The sequence below is a fragment of the Camelus ferus genome, chromosome 22 (genome assembly GCF_009834535.1).
Source record: "Camelus ferus isolate YT-003-E chromosome 22, BCGSAC_Cfer_1.0, whole genome shotgun sequence".
Lineage (NCBI taxonomy): Eukaryota > Metazoa > Chordata > Mammalia > Artiodactyla > Camelidae > Camelus > Camelus ferus.
Window position 1 is genome coordinate 2947514 of NC_045717.1, and position 24177 is coordinate 2971690.

Here is a 24177-nt window from a genome sequence, read left to right on the forward strand (position 1 = left end):
GCCAAGATTGGCAAGGCCAGCTTCTCTCCTGGTCCAAGAAATGGTCCAATCCTTGAGTCAGCCTGGGATTCTAAAGCAAGTCACCTCCCCCTCCCCAGGCCCTAGTCCCTTCACCTCTAAAAGGGCAATGAGCATGGCTTTTCCAGGCAGCTGCAGGATTCAGAAATCAGTGACCCATCTCAGTGCCTAGAACAAAGGTCCTCAGCACCTTTGCTCTCTTCATGCTCTCATGCTTTTCCCAGTCTCCAGGTTGGCTGAAGTGTCCAGCCGAAGAAACAGCCCCTCCTCCCCTAGACACTCAGTCCTGTTTCAGGTCAACATTTCCTCTTGGTTCACCAGCTACTCCTTTTTTTTTTTTTTTTTTTTTGAATTTAATTAGTTCATTTTTTGTTTCTTTGCTTTAGTTTTTGGGGGGAGATAATTCAGTTTATTTATTTATTTTTTAATGGAGGTACTGGAGATTGAACCCAGGACCTCACGCATGCTAAGCACGTGCTCTACCACTGAGCTCTATACCCTTCCCTGTCACCAGCTGCTCTTTGATTGCTCAGGATCTCCGGTCCTGCTCAACACCTTACACACTGTAGAGCGACACCGACCCAGCCTTTTCCATCAAGGAGGGTGGACGTCCGTGCACATTTTCCCCTTTAATGGGACAAAGGTTAGCTAGCTCGCGCTTAACTTGCAGAGCTGGGTGGAGTTAACGCCCCGCATGGTGTTCACAATAGACTCTCTGTCGAAGTGGCTGAGAGCCAGCCTGGGTTTGGATCCCAGCGCCACCACACTGTGGCCGTGGTCATTTAGGCCACAGAACCCACAGGGGAGGGGAGTGTGGGCAGAGGTGTGGCTGGGACTGGTTTGGGTTGAGTGACCGTAAGCCCTGGTTTGCCTGGCCAAGGCTGGGTTTATGGCTGTTGGCCAGAGTCCCTTTCTGCTCTGTAAAGTGCTCTGGTTTGGACTTATTAGCCAGCTGGTCTTATGGCTTGTTCTGGAAGATTCCGGGGCACTAAGGCAGGGAATCAGCCGCCCGGTGCTTACTAGAAAGGTCCTCATTCACGGCAAAAAGGAAAATAAAAACAGTCCTGCTTCTCAGAAACATGGCTGTGATGCTGAGAACACTGCGTTTCGCCCTTTCCCCGTGCGTTTTTAATCTACTTTGGACGTTACTGTCCACGGAAGATGCCATCTTGCTCGTCTTTCATCTAACGCTGTGACGTAAGGCTTTTCCTGTGTGTTTACGCTCGGCACAGAGGTTGGTTTTGTTTTTTCAGATGTTTTTAATGGTTGCATCACATTCAGTCATGGACCATAATTTACATGGTGAAGCCTTGGATGTCCTGGAACCTCTCCTACCTGGAGGGAGTGATCTGGGTAAGACTGGGGTTCACACATAGGTGGGAGGGGTGTCGCTGATCCAGGGAAATGCAGTTATTATTGAGTTTTTGTGTCGGCTTCGTCCTTGAGCTCAGAGGCCCTGGGTGGGCTCAGAGGCTCTCTGGGTGCGAGCATCCCCACCCGCAGTGGATCTGGGGACCCTGCCCCAGGCCCGCTCCTCTCCCCTGCCCCGTTCCGGTCAGACCCTGGGCAGAAGAGCCATATCCAAGGTGCTCTTTATGAGCTGGGGGTGCGTCTCCTTTTTAATAAGGTTAGGATCTTTGGCAGTTTTGAGATCTATGTTCCCTGCCCTCATGGAACATAGGGTTTAGCGGGGGAAGCACTTATCAATCAAATGAATCGCAAGAGATATAATTACACAGCTCTGTGGACGTCCACCACTTCCAAAACTATTCCAGGGGTGGGGCTGCTACAGCCCTAGTGAGACCTAGGAGCTGACCAGAGCGGCCTCTGGGACTCCTGAGAGCAGTGGAGAAAGTGGCCACGCTCCAGCCCCCAGGCATCTCAGCCCCTCTGCTCATCTCAGCCCACTCCTGCTCACGGCATGCCTCCTCCCCGTCTGTGACAGACGCCCTGGCTGCTCACCTGCACTCTGGCCACAGCCTCCCCCAGACCTCTGAGCCCGGAACCTGGGTGTCTGGCGGCGTCTCACATTGAGAAAAGGCACCCTGGAGGAGGAGCAGTTTTGGAGGGAAGATGCCAAGATCCATCTGTACAGACTGTCTGAGGTGCCTCCGGCGCGAGCAGTTGGAGCTGCGGATATGAGCACACGACGTGCTCCTTCCCCCAAATGTTCCCGGCCTCAGTGAGCAGCATGTGGTCCAGACCCGGAGCCAGACACAGAGCAGGCATCTCTGACACTGGCTTCTCCTCCCCACTCTGGTCTCTAATCCATCTCTCAGTTCTCCTAATTTTCCTTCTCCACGAGCCTCTTTTTTTTTCCCCTAAACCAAGTATGTATGTATGTATGTATATATTTTTACATTTTAAAAATTGAGTTATAGTCATTTTGCAATGTTGTGTCAATTTCCAGTGTAGAGCACAATTTTTCAGTTATACATGAACATACATGTATTCATTGTCACATTCTTTTTCACTGTGTCCAGGAGCCTCTTAATCTTTTTACCACCTCCCTGGACCAACTCTCACCTGGGTTAGTGCGATAGCCCTTTCTAGCCTTGCTCCTTCCAAGCCAGTCTCCAAAAAAAGCAGCCAGCCAGCTTTTCAAGATGCAAATCTCACCACATCACCCCTCACCCTTTAAAAACCGCCCCTGCTAACCTAAAGACCAGCATCCCGTCACTGCCTCAGGGGCGCAGCGGGACTTGGCTTCCTGCTTCCCCAGGTCTCAGGTGAAGGTGCTCCCAGGGAGAGTGTGCACAGGGAGGAGGGGCCCAGCCAAGCCCAGAGGAGCACCCACATTTGAGGGAGGACAGGGGACGAGGGGCCAGCAAAGGAAACCGACAGGCTCGGCCCGCATCAGGAGGAGGAGTGGAAAAGCAGATGCCCTGGAAGCCAGGGCTGCCCATGTTTTGAAAGAGACACTGTGGTCAACACGATCAAATCCTGCTGAGATGTCAGGTAATGTGAGAACAGAGCGGATTTGGTGGCCTGGGAGAGCCAAGTCAGGGCCGTGCTGGGGGCGGGGGCGGCTTGCTAGGGGTTGGGAGGAAGCAGGTGGTGGGAGCAGACGCATCATGGCTAAGGTGAATGGGACAGGCCGACAGACACTGAATTTCATCACACCAAGGCTTTCTCCAGGAGTGGCATGACTGCTGAATGGAGTACAGAAAGATCCCAAGAGCAAGTATGTGGTCCAGACAGGGAGCAAGCTGTGGAGGACGGCGCAAAACGGCTGTTCCCACAATTCTCCGTTAAGATCCATTTGTTCCTTGCATGGAGCAAATCTGCGCGGTTTTCTGCATGTGAGTTTTCTGCCAGACCTAAAGTTTGCCGACAATTAAGGGAGGAAAAGCTAACATTCCAGACCATCTGGTCATGCACTGAATTTTTGGAGGGCGTCTGATTAATGACCGCAACTGGGCTCCCGATCAGCGCAGTTTGAAAACTCCTGCCTCTTCTCATCAACGTGTTTATTGATTCAACCAATATATAAGCCCCGCGAAGACGGCACAGTGCTGTCCGTTGGGAATGTGGCCGTCAAGATTCCAACCCAGCACGACTACGCACCGACATGGCATGAGCGTGCATTGCACACGCAAGGACGCATCCTCGCTGTGTCTGTCTTCAAGGCAGCTGCTCTCATCAGTAGGCTAGGTGACACAGTAAGGGTCATCTGTCACCTCCTTCTCGGGAACAGAGCAATCCCTCCCCTGGCCCTCTGGTCTGTCCTCTCTGAAAGAGCCTGGATTCCAGTCTGAGATGCCAGGCCCAGAGCAGGCAGGACCTTGAGACGTTGTCCCATCCGAGCCCCACTTCCAGAGGGGGAGCCCAAGGCTACGTTAGATCCAGTGGGTCCAGCGCAGGGGCGGCTGACCTGAGGACGCTGTGTCCTTGCGTGGGGGAATAAGTTCCCTGTGTAACGATTAATCCTGGTGGCCCAGGCGCCAGTCACTTATTGACTGATGAGGCCAAAGTGTGCAGCCAAAAGAGCTGAGGCTGCTTTGGGCTTTTCTCAGAAATCACCTCTTCCCTTACAGCTCCCTTCCTTAGGTGGCTCCAGCCCTGTGCCCTTTACGCTGGCCTCAGGGACCCGGCCTGAGCATGAGGCTATGGACTCCCAGCTGGCAGTCCCAGGCTCTGGTTTCTGGGTTCCAGACCTGAAACTCTGAATTCTGGCTTCAGGCTTCAGGTCCTGGCCTCCGCCTGGGGTTTGTTTCCAACTTCTGGGGTCCCCACTCTGGTTCTGGCCTCCAGGTGGGCTTCAGGAACTGAGCTGCAGTCTCGGGATCTCCTTTCAGTCATCAGATGTCAAGTTTGGGGCTCTAGTTTCAGGTTCTGTGCCCTAATCTCCAATTTCAGATTCCAGACTCCAGGCTGGGCTTCTGACTCTTGGCTCCAGGTTCTGGGTCTGGGCTTCAGGCTCCAGATCCAGGCTTTGTGCTCCAGACTCCAAGCTCCAAGGTCGCGGTCTGGATTCAGGGTTCCTTCAGCACCTCGGCAGGAAGATGGTGACCTCCTCAGCTGGTGGCATCATCCCTGCCCACCCATCTCAGCCGGCCGTTCCATCCCGTTGGCCAGCACCCTGGGCTGGCCTGGAGGTGGGGCTTTGCTTCAGCGGCACTTCTCCTTGGCTTTCTGCCTCTGCTCTACCCTCCAGACAGTTCTCTGGAGACCAGAACTCAGGTGGTCACAGAGTACCCCTCACTCAGACCCTGAAGGAGTCACAGGACACCTCCACATGTTCATGTTTCCAGCTCTTCTTGGACCCCCCAGGACCACAGTGGACATGAATGGTGCCCCCTGCAGTTGTGCAGTGGGTATGGGCCTGTGCCCAGCTCTGGCTGCATCTGAGTCAATGTAACCAAAACCATGTGTGTTCCTCCCCATCTGGACCTTTGTTTCCCCAGGGAATCTGAATTCCAGCCTCTAATCTCCCAGAAATCTGAGTCACCTGATCACCAGGCCAGGCCCCCCTGCAGGGCGCACCTCGTGCTCCCCCCTGGGGGTGGGGGGCTGCCCCCAGGGCACTGGCCCACAGCTGCGTCAGCACTTGCTGCCCAGCTCCAGGGGAACAGCTGTGCTCTGCCTGCCCCCAGCCTGGCCCAGGGCCCTGGTCACTGTGTGCCCTGTGCTCACGCTGTGCCCAGCCCATACCATCTGCTTCCCCAGCCCCAAGGCTGTCAAGGCAGGTGCGGGGGACAAGAGACAGGTGGCAAGATTCTCTCTTGGAGGCTTGGAGCCACATGGGCCCCATGGGTGTCCTGGAGAAAGTCACGCCTGCTTTCTCAGTCTACGAACTCTGTAAGATGGGGTTGCTGGAGGCTGCAGAGTGGTCAGTGGATGTGTGTCCTCTCCCTGCCTTCACCCTGGTCCTCTGGGTGGACAGGCCAACTCCCTCCCAGCTTCCCACCTGCTAGAAGGAGGGGAAGCAGCTCTGTTAATTTTCCCAACCACCCAGGAGTCCAGCTCTGGGCAGTGGCTTTGAAACAGAGCCCTGCGGGTTGACCAGCTGGTGCCCCTGGACTCCCATCCCTGCAGATGGGGCCTGGCCAGGCTGGGATGGTGAGGGCCCAGGGCTGCTTCAGGGGGTGTGCTGGGGAGGAGGTCACCAGGGGATTGTGGCAGAAGGACACACCCAGCCAGCCAAAATAGGCTGAGGGGGCAGTGGACTGGAGCCCTGGAAGGAGGAGTTGGCTTCCACTTCTGGAGAAAGGGGTGGCAGGCCAGCAGGGACAAAGAAGCGGCCTTGGAGAGTTCTTTGTGATGTTAATTATTTTTAATGGCATCCTTTAAAAAACTGAAGCAAAGGCAAAGGTCTTCTTTGACCACTACCCCCAGTCCTGGTCCTTTTCCCATCTCCCTGTCAGTTTGGTATGTTTCCTTCTAGAACATTCTCTGTCCTTTCTGTACATTTATAAGCACCTGTGTGCTTGTTGTTTATATAAGGGTATCATGCCACATTCGTTGCCCTGCTTTCTTTTCCCGAACAGTAGCACGTCTTGGAGAACTTTCTATGGCAGGACACGCTGTCCCCAGTCCTTCATCTGCTGTGTGGTACAGCAGAGCATGGACACAGCACCCTGTGTTGTGTTACCCCACGCCCCACCCCTGTCCACTTTTGCCAGTTGTCAGGTCCTAGATAACCCTGCAGGGATGCGCCTCCTTGTGCCTGGAAGTGAGTGATTCTTTATGGCACTGCTGAAGTCACACAGTTTTTAATTTTTAGCAGAGACCCCCAAACTACCCCTCCAGTAGCCATATCAATGTGCCCTCCCCAGAAAGGGCCCTGGCTCTCAAACAGAGGTTCCTACAGCATCTGGGCCCTCCCTGGAGTGTGTCCCTGAGTCAGACAGCCTGTGCTGGTAACACTCAGATGACAATACCCTGCATGATCCTGGGCTAGTCACTTCCCCTCCTGCAGCCTTCATTTCATCCCCAACAGGAGTGTCCAAAACATTGTGAAGACAAAAATGAGATAAAAAAATAGAGAAGGGTTAACTTGGGGACCTCGGTAGGTGTGAATTCTTCCTTGTGCAGGGCCTGAACTGGCCTGTGAACTTCTTCCTCGCAGGACAATCTTGTTGGTCCCTAAGACTAACAGGCATCGTTGCTGGGAATGGGGATGGGGGTCTGCAGAAGGGTGAGCTTGGCCTGCAGGATATTCCAGTTGGGAAAATACCCCAACTCTCATCTGGTGTCCCCACCTCTCTATCCTGGGGCACATGGAAGGTGTCACAAGGGAGAAGCTCCAGGGCCCAGGAGGTGTGAGCGCGGCTTTGCCGCTAAAAAGGGAAGGGACGTGGGCTTGCCTCCCTACCCCCATCTCTGGCCACATTGTAGCCCTGGTGTTACGTGGTCCCCTGCCTGCATCCTTCACTGGGGCTCTCTGCAGTGACAGCATCATTTGTCAGCCTACAGGCCACAGCAGTGACTAAGATAGACAAGGTCCCTGCTATCAGGGCACATACATCACTCTGTCAACGAACAAGGATAAATAAGTAAACAAAATCATTACAGAGTGGGCTGAGCACAGAGAAGGAAAAAAAACTGGCTAAAATGGTAGAGAACAAAGTTGGGAAGCACTTCATATAGGCTGCCTTAGTCCATTTGGCTGCTATAACAAAAATACCAGTGCCTGGGGGGCTTGTAAACAACAACAATTTATTTCTCACAGTTCTAGAGGCCAGAAGTCCAAGGTCAGGGTGCCAACGTGGTCGGTTTCTGGTGAGGACCCTCTTCCAGGCTGGAGACAGCCAGCTTACCTCTGTGTCCCCACCTGGTAGGGGGTGGGGGAGCTCTCTGGGGCCTCTTCATAAGGGCCCTAAACTCATTCACAAGGACTCCATCCTCATTACCTAGTCACCTCCCAGAGGCCCACCTCCAAACACCATCACTCTGCGGGTTGTTGGGTTTTCAACATATGAGTTCCCAGGGACACAGACATTTAGACCACAGCACAAGGTGAGCAGGAAAGCTCTTCTGAGGGGTGTAAGTGGAGATCTTCAGTGAAGCGGGACTTTTGTGGGTATAAGTTCTAGAAACCACACTCAGAGTCATGAGCACACAGACTGAAAGAATGTCCTGGCTTGCCTAATGAGAAAGTCTAGGAGTGGCTGACCGGGGCGTGGGTGAATTTAGGAGTTGAGATAATTTTTATCAGGAATCTCCATTTGCCTTTAACTCTCCGGAGCTCTCCTGTGTTGGCTTCTTTCACATGTAGGTTCTCTCCCTGCATGTCCTTTCTGCAAATCCCCAAAGGATGGGAGAAAATGACCAGGACTGGGATTGCCTGTGGTCAGAGGATCGTCCCTGCATCCCGCGGAGTGGCCAGGCCTGGCTCAGGAGCCCGCCCCGCAGCTAGAGGGTCAGGCTAACCCAGCCAAACAAAACGGGCTGAGGGCCCCCCGAGGAAGTCTTATGCTTGACTTCTAGAGAAAGACCAGCACCCCCTACTGATCTTTCCCAGGAACTTCAAGGTGGGGGAGCCAGTTACAAGATAGGGGGCAGGTGGGGGAGGTCCTGGCAAAAGGGACAGCCAGTGCAAAGAACTGGAGTGGGGAAGGCAGCTCGACCTCTTTGAGGTGGTCGAGAGGGCCCCTCACTCCCCAGGTGCCTTCTCAACACTCCCACGTTCCCTTGTTTCCTGGGTCACAGCAGCACGGGGACTGAGTCCTGCCTGCAGGCCGGGGCCCTCCTTCTGGGGTCCTCCCTGCTCTCCCTCCCCGCATAGGCTCCGAGACCAGTGTCCTCCTCAAGGCCTTCAATGCTTCCAATGGAGCCCAGTGCCAAGTCTACAGAGACATATTCAGACCCCAGTAGAAGCAGAGGACGGTGACCTAACACTGGACTCAGAGCCAAAGACTGAGGAACAGCACAATGATACCAGCAGAGGCACAGCTCCCCAGAGGGGTCTGCCCCTCCCTCCCTTTCCTCCCTCCCTCCCCCGCTTCCTCCTTCCCTCCCTCCCTCCCTCTGGCTGTCTCTCTCTTTCACACTCACACCCCACACTCTGTGTAGTCAGGAAGAGAGGTTCTGACAACAGGAAGTTGGGGGGCACATCCTGAGGTCCCCAAGAACTTCCTGGCACTGACCCTGGTGACGGAGGCAGCGCAGTATTTTTTTTATGAGGGGCACGCAGAGTAGCCTGGCACACAAGGAACACACCTCATGGCAGAATAATAATTATTATTATAATAACAATATCTTACATCCAGGACAAACCCAGCTGCCCCAAGCCAACTGCAAAATCTGTATGTCCAGTAGAGTCTGTGGGCAGAGGAAGAGGCTGCCTGCCTGCACCCCAGGCCTTACTCATACCAGCTCCCCGGGGAAGGGCCGGCCCCTCCCACTCCCTGCTGAGGCCTGGCACATGGTGGGGAGGCTGGCACTGCCAACGCCGCCCCTCCATGTTGGGCACACCTGCACCTCCCCCTGGTGGCCTGGCAACAAGGGATGGACGAGCAAGCCTGTAAGGGACCAAGTGGTGGCAGCTGAGGAGTGTCACTCCTCTGAGTCCCCTCCCCACCCCCTCCCAGCTCTTCCTGCGGGCCTGCCCGTGGCAGGAAGGGGCCAGGAACACTCATGGCACAGACAGGGCATGCAGAGCGGGCCCATGGCATGCTTGGCCCGCCAGGTGCCATGCAGCCGGCCTGGACGGGCAGGCAGCTGTCAGAGGGCCGAGTGCACAGAGGAGTCCGAGGGGCCCCCCTTGGGCTGGGGCGCGGATTCAGTCTGTGATGGGGCCTCCTGGGAGTTGGGTCCTTGGGCAGGCAGTTGCAGAAATTCTGGAAGCACCAGGTCCTCTTTGCGCAGAAGGCCCCTCTGGTCGTGGGCTCCACTGCTCTGCACCCGGTTCAGCAGCTCCACCAGCCCTGGGGGTGGCCGCAGAGTCAAGGGGCCAATGGGTGCGGACCCACCTATGCTAGCCCCCCATAGTCCCGTTCTCCTTACTGTGGCCACAGCCTCCCTGACGCCCCCACCAACAACCCCTCCTACCCCCTATCCAGCCTTTCTGATGCCCCCAACCCCAATGGACCCTGTTCCAGCCCCAGTGACATCCAAGCCTCTGCCTCAGCTCAAGCTTCTCCGATGCCACCCACCCTCGCTGGTCCCCTACCCCTCTGGTTCCTAGTTCCCATCATCCCCAATGTACCTTCAATGTCACAAGTCTGCCGCTTCCCAGTGATACTACTAGGCGCCTGGGCCAGCGAGTTCAGGGGCAGTGAAGGGTGGTCGGCGGCCTTGTCCTGGATTCTAGGCTGGCCACCCTGCGAGAACATAGAGTCAGAGCCACAACGGGGAGGGGAGACACAGTGGGCAGAAGAGGGCGCCCCGCCTCTGGCTCACCTGGCTGCGGCAAGGGGGTGTGTCGCCAGCTTCGGGAATCTTCACACCTGCGGCAGAGAGCGCCACCGTTCTTGATTGCCTCCCCCTGAACCCCGCTTCCTCTGGGGTCAGGGCAGACCTGGGGGACCAAGCCCCGGGGCCAACGTCCCCTACCTGGGAGAGTGTCCAAAACCAGTCTCTGGGCGGCCACCGAGCTCACTAGCTTCCCCAGATCCAGCGGCTGCTTCTCTCCTGGCTGCGGGGACAGGTCAGCAGGCCGTGGGACAGGCAGCCCCCCCACCCCGGCCGCCCCACCCCGCCCCGCCCCGCCCCGCCCCTGCCCCGCGGCCCCGCATCTCACCCGGTGCAGCGCCACTTGTTGTGGGCTCAGGCCGTGCTTCGCCAGGATGGGCTGCAGGGCCTCCTGCAGCTGCTTGGTGGGCTTGGCGGAGATCCGCACCACGCGCTCCAGCGCCGCCAGCTCGAGCCTGTACGGGACCCTAACGCTGCACAAGGGCTGAGCGCCGGCCCCTCGGCTCCCCAACCCACCTGGGACAGGCCCAAGAGGGGGTGGAGCCTGAACAGGGGAGGTGGGGCGGCTTGGGGGCGGGGTCTTAGCCCAGGGGGCGGGGTTAGCAGAGCGGCAGGACAGGGAGGGAGAACAGCCGCCTGAACTGGGCCCCAAGCGAGTGCTGAGACCCCGGACCCAAAGCTGGGAGGACAGACACTCACTCGAAGGTGATTCTGTTCTCCAGCCGCACTTCCTGGTCCGCCAGCACGGTGCAGTCCTGATCCAGGACCAGGGCCTTCTGCAGACAACCAGGCAGGGTCTCAGAATCCCTTCTCTCCTCCCCACTTCCCCCATCCCCAGGGTCTGAGGGAACCACCATCACTTCTTGCCATGGCTGCCGCTGAGACTCCCTAAGGGTCAGAGGGAAGGGCTAATGGACCGGTGAGCCATAGAGATGAGGATGGAGTAAGAGATCAGGTTGGATGGAAGCCTGGTATGGCCAAGGCCAGGGAGAAGGGTGGCAAGAATGCTGGACCGACATGGAAAAGGAACAGAGAGTTATGGGAAACATGGGGGTGAAGTGGGCATGAAATGGTAATGGGGCTGCTTGGGTAAGGGGCAGGCTTAAGTCCTGAATCATGGGGCCACCTCTTCCTGAGCCAGGTCAGGATCTGCCTCTTGAACAGCAGCTCCTTGTCCCTCAGGCATGTGAAACCCAACCAGACTAGCTGGATGAATTTCCTGCCTCATCACCCACCTTTGGTCAGCCACCCAGGGCTTGCCCCTTTTTTTGACACTTGTCCACTTATCTCCATCCCCACCTATAAAGGAACTTCTTGTCTCCTCACTGCAAGAAGGGCTCTCTTCCCTCCTAGAGAGCTGTGAGGCCAGAAGGGTGTAAAGTATCTAGCACAGTGCCTGGCACACAGTAGTTACACAAACGTAGCTGTAGTGATTACCGCCCTTGAGGCCCTGCTGGGCGCAGCAGCCCAGGGCTGGGAGGCAGCCTCTCCCAGGCAATAGGCCTGGGCTGTGCTGCAGGGACAGGTGGAGTGTGGGCGGAAGTTAAAATTAGCAGACACAAAAACCCATCTGGGTTGCGGAGGCTGCCTGGGCAGCCCAAGAAAGTGGGCAGAGCTCCTCCTACTGCTGCCCTCACACTCCCATGCTCCAGACCCCTGTACATGCCCTGCACTTCTTACCCACCTCTGCCTGGGAGGTCCTCCCCCCACAGATCTGCCAGGTGAACTCCTCCTCATCCCCATCAACTGCTGCCTCTTCCATGAAGCCCTCTGGGACCAACTAGAAATGCCCAGCTTGCCCTAGAAACTCTCTGGAAGTTCACCTCCTTCTCCCTGATCACATCCTGCCTGGCACACCTCTAGCCTTTGGACCTGGAGGAAAGGCCTCAGCCTGGGTGGCTCTGCCCACCCACCTGGTAGGGCCTTAGAACTGTCTACTGGGCAAATGAAGTCCTGAGGGGGTCTCTCTGGGATGCAGTTATGCTTCCTTTAGATTCCCCCTTACTGGATGGTTTAGTTTAAGAGAGTTTTCTCCTAGACTCCTCTTTAAAGCTATGCTAGTTTGTACTCAAAGTAAAGTTTCTCATAGGTTAGGTGCCGTTGGGCAGCCCTGGTGGCAGAGGAGGTGAGGGCTCCCCCAAATGGCCATTTCAGGGATGGGCAGTCTGAATCCTGGAAATGATGGGGGGAAACCCCAACTCTAACTGTGGTTTTCCCTGAATCTACCTCCTAGAGACCATCACAGAAAGGATGATGGATGAAGCTGGAAAATAGGATGGGGATGGGGCCGGGATAGGATTTTAGTGGGATGAGAGTGGATATCTGAGTTTGAGTGAGGTGTTGGTGCTGGGTTGCTTCGGAGTTGGGTGGGGGCTGAAGTTAGGAAAGGGGTGAGAATAGGGGATGCGGTTGGAATTAGGAATGGAATTGGGGTTGGGTCATGGCTGAGCAGACTCAGGAATGGGATTGGGGTCAGGATTAGGATCAGGAAAGGAGTGAGAGTTGGGGATCAGGCCAAGTTCATACCTGTTCATTGCCCACCAGGTAGACCTTGATGTCAGGCAGAGAGAGGCCTCGTTTCTCACAGATGCCTGCCAGCATGCCGCGGATACTGAGGCCAGGTCGGGCCAGGGCCAAGGAGGCTGTGCCATCAGGCAGGTACACGCAGCAGTACTTCCCTGGCCGGCTTTCGCTCTCACCTTCTGAGCTCCCAAGACTCTTCCGGTGGCTCTGATTCAGAACAGGTGTTGGGGAAGGTGATGTGTACACAAGCAAGGATACACAGACAGGTATGCAGACAGGTAAGCTGACTGAGGCACACACACACGCATACACATGCCCAAGAGCACACCTGTAGGCAGGCAAGACATGTCCTCCTACAGGTATACATGTATGCTCACCCAAACTATGGGCACCCAGAGACAGGTCCACCCACTGACTGCTACATATCTGGACACCCACTCGTGCACACACATCGGCTGAAGAGGATGTGCACCCATGACATGCATGGCCCAGTGTGGTAAGGACAGGAGAAAGTAAGGAGGCTGAGGGTCTGGCCTTGTGGGTCAAGCTGGGAGATGAAGTGGGGCCAGCGACTGGGAATGATAGCGGCCACACAAAGGGGCCTGAGTGGTGGCCCCAGCCCACACCTCGTCTCCCCCCAGCAGTTGGCTCACCTCAGATTTGCTGCTAGCAAAGGCAAGGAAGCCGAGGTCCAGACTGGCCGAGGAGTTGAGGGAGCCCTGGGACTCCCGGCGCAAGGAGTCTGCCGCGCTGCCTCCTAGTTCTAAGGGAGAGGGAGAATGAGAAGACAGGCCCCCTTCCTCCACGCCCCTGCTGAGAACTGTCTCCAGCGGGGCGGAAGTAGCTGGAGCCCTCCTGCGGGGGTCTCACGTGGCTAGGGTTCCTGGAAGCTTCGCTACTGAAGGGGCTTCTCAAACTTCTGGGGTCTCGCGTGGGAACGGAACCACCGGGGGAACGTGGGGGTCACAGTGATCTGCATTTCAATTTTCATAGACTTACGGGCTGCAGGACCGGTGTTCTCAAACCTTGCCCAAACTCCCGCCCCCACTCATCTCTGCGACCGGCTCCCGTCCTCACCCCTGCGGAAGGACTTGCGGAGCGGGCGGCCCCCAGGGCCCTCAGCAGGCGGCAGCTGCCCCAACTCCTCCACGCCCAGCGGCAGCGACTTTCCGGGCTTCAGCTTCGGCTTCTGCAAGATACAGGGAAGGCACTGGCACTGGGACGGGCCCCAGCCCGCAGGCTGACCGTGGGCACAGCCCCGCGGATCTGCACCCGGCCGCCTGCCCCCCACAGCCCCTGGTCCGCACCTTCCTGGTGGCGTCAGGGCTGCCGAGGCGCGCGGAGCCGGGTTCCCGCAGTGGGCGACCCTCGGCCTCCGCCAGGAGGCACTCGCGGTACAGCGGGGATTTGACGAAGCGCGCATAGCTGTCGAACTTCATCAAGTTGAAGATCTGCGGAACCCGCGCCGAGGCGGTGAGCAAGAGAGGGCGCTCTGCCGGGCGCTCTGCCCGCCGCTCGAGTCCCAGGACCAGCTCCCGGGGCTGGGTTTGGAGGGGTCTCCAACCTAAGGAACAAGTCCCTAGCCCCTCCCACCCACCCCCTTGCTCCAGTCCCCGCCCTTATTCTTGGCCACGCCCCTAACCCTCCCTTCACCGCCGCCTTTGGTCCATCACCCTCTGACCCGCACCCCTTCCCGTGAAGTTAGCAGGGTCTCATCATCCAGATTTGCTCTCTTCCTCCTCACCCTACCCACGCCGCCCTGGCCGCTCCGGCCTCGCCCCTGGATCTGGCCCCGCCTCTGCTCCATCGCTCTCCCCGAGGCCACGCCCCTCACCCCATGCCACGCCCCCTGGGACTGCTCACCTGAAGCTGCTGTTCGCGGAACATGTCCGGTCGAGGCTCCGCCAGCACCTCCTCGCCGAGCCAGGCTTGCCGGTCGATATTTACTGGGCTCAGCGCCTGGCTGGACAGGAACTCCTGGTAGATGTTGCGGGCCTCCTGAGCTAACTGGGGTAGGAGGGGCAGGAGAAGGTCAGGGTAATGGCTCAGGCCCTGCTTCCACCTCTCTGCCTCAGCTCACCCTTCTCCTCACCTGCTGGGTGTCGCTGGCTGGGATCTGCTGGAAGCGCTCGCAGGCCTTCCAGAAAGTCACGTTCTCCTGCACTGAACTCCTTCTTCAGGAACTCCTGGAGGTGGGGGAAAGGAGGAGGCAGTCAGAGACAGACACCCTGTCAGGGGATGTGGTCAAAGAGATTGATATAGAGGCAGGTCCCAGAGGCCAAGCCAGACAGATAGGTCCAGACAGACAGATGGGGTCAGATCCGGAGGCACAGAGAGGAAATAAGAGGCAGAGAGAAGGAAACTTCCCAGCTGGGAAAAGAGCAGGAGAGTGCCAAAGAAAGGCTGGATGAGGCAGCTGACAGGAGTCAGCCTGAGGCTCTATCCATGCCCTCTCCCCTGCCCCCCTCCCTCCCCCCCCCCATGGTGGCCACTGCCAGCCGCCCTCCCCATCCCACCCCAGGGCTTACAGTGAAGTAAGCCAGGCCCAGCGGGTCCTGCAGCAGCCGCTCGAAGGACAGGCCCCAACTGGCCACAGGCTGCTCCTCGGAGGGGAAGGGGCTGCTGGGGCCACTGGGGAGACTGTGGATGCTGAGGGAGCTGCCTCGGCCCTCGCCCTGGCCCTGGGGCCCCGCCGTGCTGCTTAGCTCTGCGGGGGGATGGACAAGTGCAGGTGAGCCTTGTGGCCTTCCCCAGCCCCTGGTCCAACCCCATCTGCCGGTACTTTCCCTGTAAAGACAGCAAGTGGCAGGGGTATCCCCACCCTCTTTCCCTTTACACCCCCTCAGCCCCCACCCCCACCCACAGCCAGGCTTCCTTCACACCCTCTGTCACTTACCTCCATCCGAGACGGCCAGAACCTACAAGAAACCCAAGGTAGAAAGTCAGAGTAGAACTCAGGGTGGATTCTCAAGAGACAGTTCTAGGCTCAGTCCCCAGGACTGGAGCTGTGTTCTCTCCTGCGTGGAGGGCCATGCTGGAAGTTCTCAGCCAGGTCACTGCTTGCTTAGGGTTTTGCTCAGGCTGCCCCTGGCTCCCTTCCATCATGTGCCAACCGATGTGTGCTGGGACTTATGCCAGGGACCCTCCAGTCACCTCCTGGTTGACCCCCAGCACCCACTGGCTTAGCCTGGGGGTAGAGCATGCTGGGTAGGAGCACCAGCTTTTGAACTTGTCTCTGCCGCTTACTAGCTGTGTGACTCTGGGCAAGTTACTTGTCTCCATCTGTAAACAAGGGATGGGGATAATAATAGTAACTTACTTCCTGGGCCTGCTGTGAGGATCAAATCAGTTTAATCTATTTGCAGCATCTAGAACAGGGGCCAGCATGTGGTAATTGCTGTATCAGTGTTTGCTGTTGTCTTTGAGGAAAGGAGAATGTGCCTCTGTAGCTGAGGATCTCCTGATTGCAACTGTTTCCTCTTGGAAACACCCCACCTTGGGCAGGGCATAGGGTGCTATATTTTAGCAGAGAGCAGCTGTTCTCAAACTTCAGTGTGCTTTAGAATGACGGGGGTGGAGGGCGGCACCTCCAAAGAGTCAGGTTCAGGGGGTCCAGGATGGAGCCTGAGACCCTCCATTTCTAACAAGCCCCCAGGCAATGCTGATGCTGTTGGTCACGGACCACACTGTCAATCCCATCCTCCCTGCTCCCCCACCCCAGCCCTTCCAGCCCCACGCACAGCTCCGACTTCTCTGGGAATCCCAACCATTAGTGAAACAGAAAAACCCTCCTTTCAAAATGACTCTTGCAGTGGTTTCCCTTGGGCTTCCTACCTTCCTAGCAGCTCCTCCAGCTTCCTCACCATCTCCTACACACACGAGGCAGCCTCCACCCCTCCCTGACTCTGTCCTGGGCCCTTTCTCCCTCCCACATCTCCCCAGCTTCAAACACACGTAGCTGACTTCCTGCTGACATCTCCACCCCAATGTCCCACAAGCCCTTCCAGCTCAGCCAGTCCCACATGGAAGCCACCTCTGCCGCCACCAAAGCAAGGCACTGAACCAGCTTCCCTGCCGTCGGTTTTCTTCCCATCGCCTGGGCTCCCAACACCAGGGCTTGACTCAGCCCCAATTCCTCCCTCCCTCTCACCTCCTACATTTTCACTAGGCCCTTCCACCACCTGTCCCTTCATCCCATCCCCACTGGAATCAGGTCTGCAACTCTCCTCCCCAGAAAGCCTCTCCCTCCCTCTCTGTTCCCCAGTCCCACCTGGGAGCAGCTGGATCACACATCTGTGGGCAAGAGCTGGCCTGCCAATAGGTGGGACATTATTAATATCAGAATGGGTTTTTTTTTTTAAACTTTCAAGGGGTTTCCCACATTTAAAAGTCAGGAGTTTTACATGAAACCTCAGCTTTCGGCCACAGCTACCCTAAGCTTCTTCCCAGTGGGGCAACCTTGGCTGGCACCGAGCAGCAACTGCTTCCCCTAGAAGGGACTCATGCTCTCCTCAGAGGTCTCTGGGGCCCGTTTGATGCATTTTTGTTATATATGGAAAGCAGGTCAAAATTGTGCTGTGTGACTTTGGACAGAATACTTCACCTCTCTGTGCTTCACTTTCTCCCTCTATACAAATGGGGAAAATAGTGGTCCTGACTTTACAGGGTTGCTGTGATTAAATAAGTCAGATACATGTAGAGAGAGAACTCAGAGCACTAGCTGGCCTGTGATAAATAATCAAGGACCATTCCCATTATTATTGCTGTTGTTGCATTAGCATTGGTGTCTGACCCTGCTCCGGCTTTCAGCTTTGCCGAGCCCTGCCATAGAGGGAAGAGCATAGGTATCAGGTCTATCAGACCCAGATTCAAATCCTAGCCCTGCCCTTTTCTGGTTTTACAAACTTGGGCCCCTCCCAGAGCCTCTCCTAGCTGGAGCAGTGGGGATAAGACCTTGCTGTGGAGCAGGGAAAGCTTGTGCAGAGGGTGGCTGGGCTGATTCCTTCATCCAAGACATTTCCCGAGGCTGCAGAACAAAGTCCTAACTCCTGGGGTGTGTGAGGGGGACAAGTTGAAGCTCAAGGTCCTTTCCAGCTGCTCTTTGCCTTCCTGGCATCTCCCCTCTTGCCCCCACCTGCCTGCCCCACGTTCTTCTTCCCCACGCTGCTCTGCGGCTGTTCCCAGCCTCAGAAGTCACCACCCACTGCCCTCTGCCCAGGTCTCTGGGAACCATCCTGACTTACCTCCCCTGCCCTCCTGCCCTCTCCTGCTGCTAGGTGGCTACCTGGCCCTCCCTCCTCCCACACCGACCGGCCTCTCTCTAGTCCCCCTTTATCTTTGGGACTCAGCCTCTCCCTTGCTCAGAGCTCTCCATGGCCCCCCACTTCCCCCAGGGGGACGGGGGAGGTGCGCACGGGCAGGCCCAGACCCCAGAGAGGGCAGAGGGCCCTGGGCTGGCTTTTACTCCTCTTTGGTTTTATTGTTTCCATCATGTTGAATGCATTGTGTCTTTAGGTGGGACCGGCTCCCAGGCCCTCTGCAGGCCCCACTCCCGGCTCTGGGAGGCAGAGCAGTTGCTGGGTTACAGCGGCTCTGCCTGGGCCTGACTAATGAACCCTTTCAAGCCTCCCCTATTGCCCTCCCCCTCACCTCCATCCTACCCTCCAGCAAGCTTCTATTTCCCCCCACCCCTTAACACTCTTGCTTCCTGCTTTGCTGTTTCCTTGGCCTGGGATCTGCTCCTGCTCCCTGCACCCTGCCACTCTCCAATCCCTGCCCACTGACATCAGTCATCCCCAGACACCAGCCGCCCCGAATCCCCCTGCCCACCACACTTCTGCCCACCCATATCTGGGCCTCTATCCTGCCAGCATGGCAGCTCCTGGTGGGCAGGCCTGTACTGGGGGAGGGAACCAGCCCTAACTCCCTCGTCACCCTGCACCTCTTTGCCCAAGTGCTCCCAAGCAGCCGTGAGGGCCAGGCAGCCCTCCTCTGCCCTGGCAGGAGGCACTGGCACTCCTTTCGCCAGGGATGCTCTGCCTCTGAACACCCATCTCTGTGGCCCGCCATTCTTCCCAGGCCCCTCTTGTCTCACTAGCTGTTAACCTATAGAGCTGGGGCTAAGACAGGATGGAGATCCAGAGGCGGGACAGAGCAGTGATGGGGCCCAATTCCAGATCCATTACTCCAGGACAAGTAACTTCCCTTCTCTGGGCCTCAGTTTCCCCCAGGGTAGCATGGGACTCAGCACTCCCAACCTCCAGGGGCTGCTGGGAAGGATGAGCGAGGCCCCAATTGTGAAGGCGGAGAGTGGGCTCCGATCTGCCAGGCTCCCGAGTCTGGGGAAGTAGTGCTGAGTGGTGCTGGCCTTGCCCCATCTCAGCCTGGCCTGCCCGAGGAGAAGTGGTGAGTGGATGGGAGAAAAGGGGAAGAAAGGATGAGGAAGGGTGTGGTGTCAGTGGCACCCCCGACCCATCGTCCTGCCTCAGTTTGCCAGACTTTTTTCTTTGAAAATGGGTCCTGGGGGAACTGCAGGTATTTGAGAATACTAAGGTGAGGGAGGCCTGACATTTCCTGAGCTCCAATTGTGTGACAGGTGCTCTCTGACAGTGACAGCATGCATCTGTGTTCTCCCAACATCCTCACATCCTCATCCTGTGTGGCAGGTATTGTTACTTCCGTTTTATAGATAGGGAAGCCTCGGCCCGGAGAAATCACACAGCTGAGATGCGGCTGAGCTGAAATTAGGCCTGAAGTGTGCCTGACTCGAGCCTGAGGTCTCCCTTCCACTGAGCTGCCTCCCTGGGTGAACAGGAGACGTACCAGGGAGTGGGGAGGCCCAGGGCCTCAGCCCTTGGGGCAGAGATGGGTAAGGTGGGTTGAGGGTGGAGGGCCCAGGGGCTCCTGGATGAACTCTGCCCTCTGGAGGGATCAGACCTTGAGGAAGGGCTGATTTACTGAGAGCATCTTCTGGGCTGAGCCCTCTATACCATCATCTCATTTCCTCCTAGATTGGGGAGACTGAGGCCCTGAGTTCTCTCCAGGTAAACCCACAGAGAGTCCTGGCTGCCTGGCCCTTCAGCCTGAGTCATCTCTGTGTAGCTGACTCCCGACTCCGAGCTGGACTCCAGGTACAGTGGGCTCTACCTTGCAGGCGTCCCCAGGTAGGAAGACTAGCTGGACCTCAGGGAGAGCGATGGTAACCGCCCCTTTCTAGGATTTAGGATCGCCAGCCCTTGGGCCGTGTCCCTGTACACACACTGTTTCCCCATATGCAGGCCTCTCCCCATGCCATTCCCTCCTCCAGCTGGTACATCCTTTCAGGACATCTCCCGTGCCAACAATGCTCAAAGTGAGTGGAAAGGTTTGTCCTCCCTCCCAGATCCTCCTCAAGCTTTCTCTGTCCCTGAGCTGCTGCTCTTACCCAAACCGGAGTTTTATGCCGGTATTCGCACCCGTGCATTTTGTGCCTTGCCAGACTGGGAGCTAGAGCGATGGGCCTGGGTCTTGATGCCTGGGAGGGGGCCAGCACTGAGCAGGTTCTAAGGGGGGGTTGTTGAATGACTGAGTGAGCGAACAAATGAAGTAAGTGGCTGTTGGGACTGTGCGAAGGCATCTCTGGAGGGGGGCTGGAGCCATCTCTAAGTGACAGGTTTCATCGCAACTGTCTGACAAGCTGAGTGGCAGAAAGACGAGGCTGACAAATGAAGCTGCCTCAGCAGGGAACGAAGGTGGTGGCGGGTGGGGGTGGCGGCAGGGGGAGGTGGAGGAGGACAGAGCCAGGCAGTTCTGGGAGGTGGAGAAGCCCAGGCACAGAGTCAGGTTCAAACGTGGGTCCCTCTCCTTACCAGCTGCCCTTGGCATGTCATGACTCCTTTGAGCCTCCCTTGGGAGGTAACTCGTGGAAGGAAGCCTACACCTGGCCCACGTCTATGCACATCCCTCTCTGTCCTTCCCCCTCCCCATTCAGCTGAGTGTGGCCTCAGAAAGCTGCACAATGGCCATCAAGTGGCCTATCTGTGACCCTTGGAATTCCAAGGGCTGGCAGAGTTCAGAACGGGCCCAGGCAGGTTGCTGAGAGGAGCCAGAGTGTCGGTGGGCTTGCAGGGACTCGGGGCAGAGACCAGGCCCCCTCCCTGCTCTGAATGAGTTTTGAGCAGAGAAGCCACAGGTTGACATGGGAAGGGCAGGGGCTGGATCTGTCCCCTCAGCTGTCCTGCAGTTTTGGGCACTGCTGAGAAGCATCAACCCAGCTGCCCGCTTGGGGTGGACGTGAGAGTGGGCGTGCTCCTCCTCTGCCTGGATGCCCAGGGAGGGGTGAGCCAAGTGTCATGCCTCCAGGGCGGGAATGGGAGGCCCATGGGTGTTTGCACTTTCAGAGTTAGGTTGATGGCAGAGATAGTGAGGAGGGGGACTGGGCCCGCTGGGAGGGGTTTGCCTGTCTCCCACCCAGCTGGCCTGGGGCTGGGCACTAAAAAGAAGCTGGAGGAAGAGGTGTGGGGACAGGCCTTGGGGCTTGGGAGGAGGAGTGGGGTTGGGGGTGGCTCAGCTTCTGGGTGAAGCAGAGGATGCTTGAAGAGGGGCTGAGAATGAAGGGGAGGTATTGGGCTGACATTCATGGAGCCCCCACAATGGGTCAGGGGCCTCATATTCATCATTCCACTTAATCATCACAACAAGCCTTTGAAATACATTCCAATCTCCTCATTTTATAGATGAAGAAACTGAAGGTCAGAGAGGACCCTCTTATAAGGGACAACAGAGCTGAGGTTGGAACCCAGGTCTCTCTAGACCCATTGGCTTGGTCCTAAAGCACTAGGCTGGGGCTGGGTCAGAGACTAGAACACTGTCCAGCCTTCCTGGGGTCTTTAGGAGGGGCTGGTGTCCTAGGGAGAGAAGAAAAGCCTGGCGCAGCCGCTCTCATCTGCTGGATGAATAAAGACCCTGGACTGTCCAAGGGCAGCTCTAACCCGGACACCAAGCAGCCAGAGAGCGGGTTTAGGGGGTGGGGCAGCTGCTGCTAGGGGCACCCTAGTGCCCAGCTCCCCCAACTCTTCCTAGTAGCCCGGGAATAGAACAGGCAGAAGCTATACCAACCTGGTCTGTCCCTGCTGACCCATCCCACGCTGCCTAAGGACAGCGAGTTCTGCCAGGAAGCCTCAGGGTGGGAGTGCAGGTCCAAGAGGAGGGCGGTGACCCAGTAAGGGCTGCCCCTTACCTGGCCTTGGGCATCAGGTCATTGGGCGAAGAGGGGAGGGCCGATCTCTGGCCCCCATAGCAGTTTCCGGGGGGACAAAGGGCGTGCCAGATGTCCCTGCTACCCTAGGAGGCTGGCACCCCCAGACGGTGCCAAAGTAGCAGGTAGGAGACGAGTGGGGCCTGGGCCAGAAGCCTGTGCCTGCTCTCCTCTGGTCTCACCCTCAGAGTGGCCCCAGGTCCCCAGCAGAGCCATCTGGAAGGTCCTGGGGTAAGGGCACCAGGTCCCACCACCTGCTGCTGTCTGTCCCCAGCTTCTCCCGCCCGCTGGCAGCATGCAGGCTCTTGCCCAGCCCTGCCGGGTGTGCCTCTTGGGCTCCACCCTGGGTGTGCCCACCCCCTCCCCATGGGCCTGGCCTGGAGCCCGCACTCACCATGCGTCCGTTGGGGACGCCCAGGTGCTTGGGCTTCCCTGGCATGCCGCTGCTGTTCACGGGTCCCCGCTGCGGGGGGTGCCCACCATGGGGACTGTGGGCAGCGCCGCCGGCCAGAGCTTGCAGAGCGACAGGCAGGCGGCGGAGAGAGCCCAGCTCCGCTCCTGCGGGCCCTCACATCCTGAAACACCAGCTCACTACCTCTTTTCTCTGCCACAGGAAGTGTCTCTATAGAAACCGAACCACAGAAAGAAGCAAGGTCTAAGAGCGAACGCTTCTTCCTACACACACGCACACACACGTTCACGCTCACACACTCATGCTGCCAACACACCCTTGGCAGTGTCCCACGCAGGCACCAACACATGGCAGAGGCCTCTGTGTGCCCAGCCTCGTCTGGTCCAGCCCAGAGGGTTCCAAGTTCATGTCTGGGCACACAGAAGTGCACGTTCGCACACCTAGGCACCTTTGTACGCCCTGCAGGGGCTCCTGTGGACGTAGGAACGTGTCCACTGGGACCTGAGTGTTCACTCACGTACGTTACTGAGCCCACACCGAGCCCACACCTGCTGGGTGCTGGGCGTGTGCACACTCAGCACCCCTCCCCCGGCAGTTGTGCACGGGCAGAGCACTACTTCTGTCCCGAGACACCTCCAGACTGTCCTTCCTAGGCCTGTGCCTGGGTGTGCAGACAAATGGATTCACTGCACGCATGGTCATGCACACACAGACCTTTCAGGTGTACAGGTCAGAAACACACAGGTTCTCCCTCATCAGGGACAACAGGGCATTCGGTCATATGTATGCACTGTCCCTTGGACTGGTACATGTGACAGGCACACCTGCACACAGGCATGTATGAACTCAGACATCCCAGTGACGTGTGCAACCAGGGATGCACACGCTCACCCACTGGGCAGGGAACAGATCAGGTGCCTCTGTGTCCAAAAGCAGCTGTGCGTTCATAGTCACTCACGTAAAAGTCCCACCTTGGTGTAGTGCTGTTGACTGAAAAGGGGCCCCCTGCCTTCTCAGCCCTGGTCCAGTCCCAGATGGACTCATGCCCTTTAGCCAGAGTCCTCGGTTGGCCTCTTTCTTACGTGAGCGTACGCCTGCTACAGGACTTGCATCTTGCCCGAATATGGGGCTACTTGTAGCCCTCAAGTCGCCCATTGCTCCACTCTGGGCCCCTCTTTCTACAAGGATAAGATGACACCTCATCTTTCATATGCTACCCTCTATTTCACTGCCCCCTTCTTGGGTCATGACCTGAAACTTTAGGAGGCAGAAACCGAGTGACTCTTCACCTCAAATTCACATCCTCTTCCTCCTGAGCACACAGCTAAACTTTGATTTCCCAGCCTCCCTTGCAGTCAGGTGTGGCCATGTGCCAACTAGTTCCCAGCCACTGAATGTGAGTGGAGTGATGTGTGCCGAGGCTTTTAAGCCGTGTATGCCCTCCCCTTTAGCTGGCTGGATGGAGAAGATGAAGTCCTAAGGGATGGTAGAGGCACAAGAAGGAAGGAGCCTGGATCTCTGCATCAGCATAAGGAGGCAAGCCACTCATCAACCAGGAACACCAGTTTTGGACTTCTAAGTAAGAGAGAAATCAACTTCTTGGAGCCATTAGACACCTTAGGGTCTATTTGTTATAGCTACTAGCATTGCCCTAGTTAATATACCTCTTCAACCAGTCCTAACTCACCTCTTTCCAGACACCTTGCTCTAGGCCACCCAGAGAGAGGGATTTGGTCATACTTGGGGTGTATATTGGGGGTTGCTTTGGGGCCTGGCACATTGTCAAGAGGGCCTTAATAAGATGTCTGACAGCGTCAGTATGCCTGTGACAGGTTGATATGGTGTGTGATGTGACTGGAGACTGCCTGCCTGTCTACTGTGCTGTGGATCCAGGCCTAGCTTCATAGGGTCTTTCCCACACGTGACCTCATTTGATCCTCATAACCTCTTTGTTAGTGGTGCTCATTATTCCCATTTTACAGATCAGGAAACTGGACTCTGAGAGAAGTGAGTCACCCAAGTTTAGACAAGTTAGAGATTGCCTTGAATGTCTGTGCTTGGGATATCAGGAGCTGAGCCTGGGCCACCGCTGGTCCCGTCTCTAACAGCAGCTTCTTCCTCTCTGCAAAGA

General features: G+C 57.1%; 1 protein-coding gene across 1 annotated transcript; it reads right to left on the reverse strand.

Moving 5' to 3' along the window:
- Positions 1-8688: 8688 nt before the first annotated feature.
- On the reverse strand, positions 8689-22240 carry RGS14 (regulator of G protein signaling 14). The gene is given in 16 exon segments (XM_032464994.1): positions 8689-9389; positions 9671-9785; positions 9865-9911; positions 10018-10099; positions 10205-10331; positions 10576-10652; positions 12403-12606; positions 13053-13162; positions 13477-13588; positions 13707-13850; positions 14263-14406; positions 14492-14557; positions 14559-14585; positions 14928-15106; positions 15296-15317; positions 22029-22240. Coding segments are annotated over 16 exon segments (1704 nt in total). The 5' UTR covers positions 22074-22240; the 3' UTR covers positions 8689-9186.
- Positions 22241-24177: the final 1937 nt, after the last annotated feature.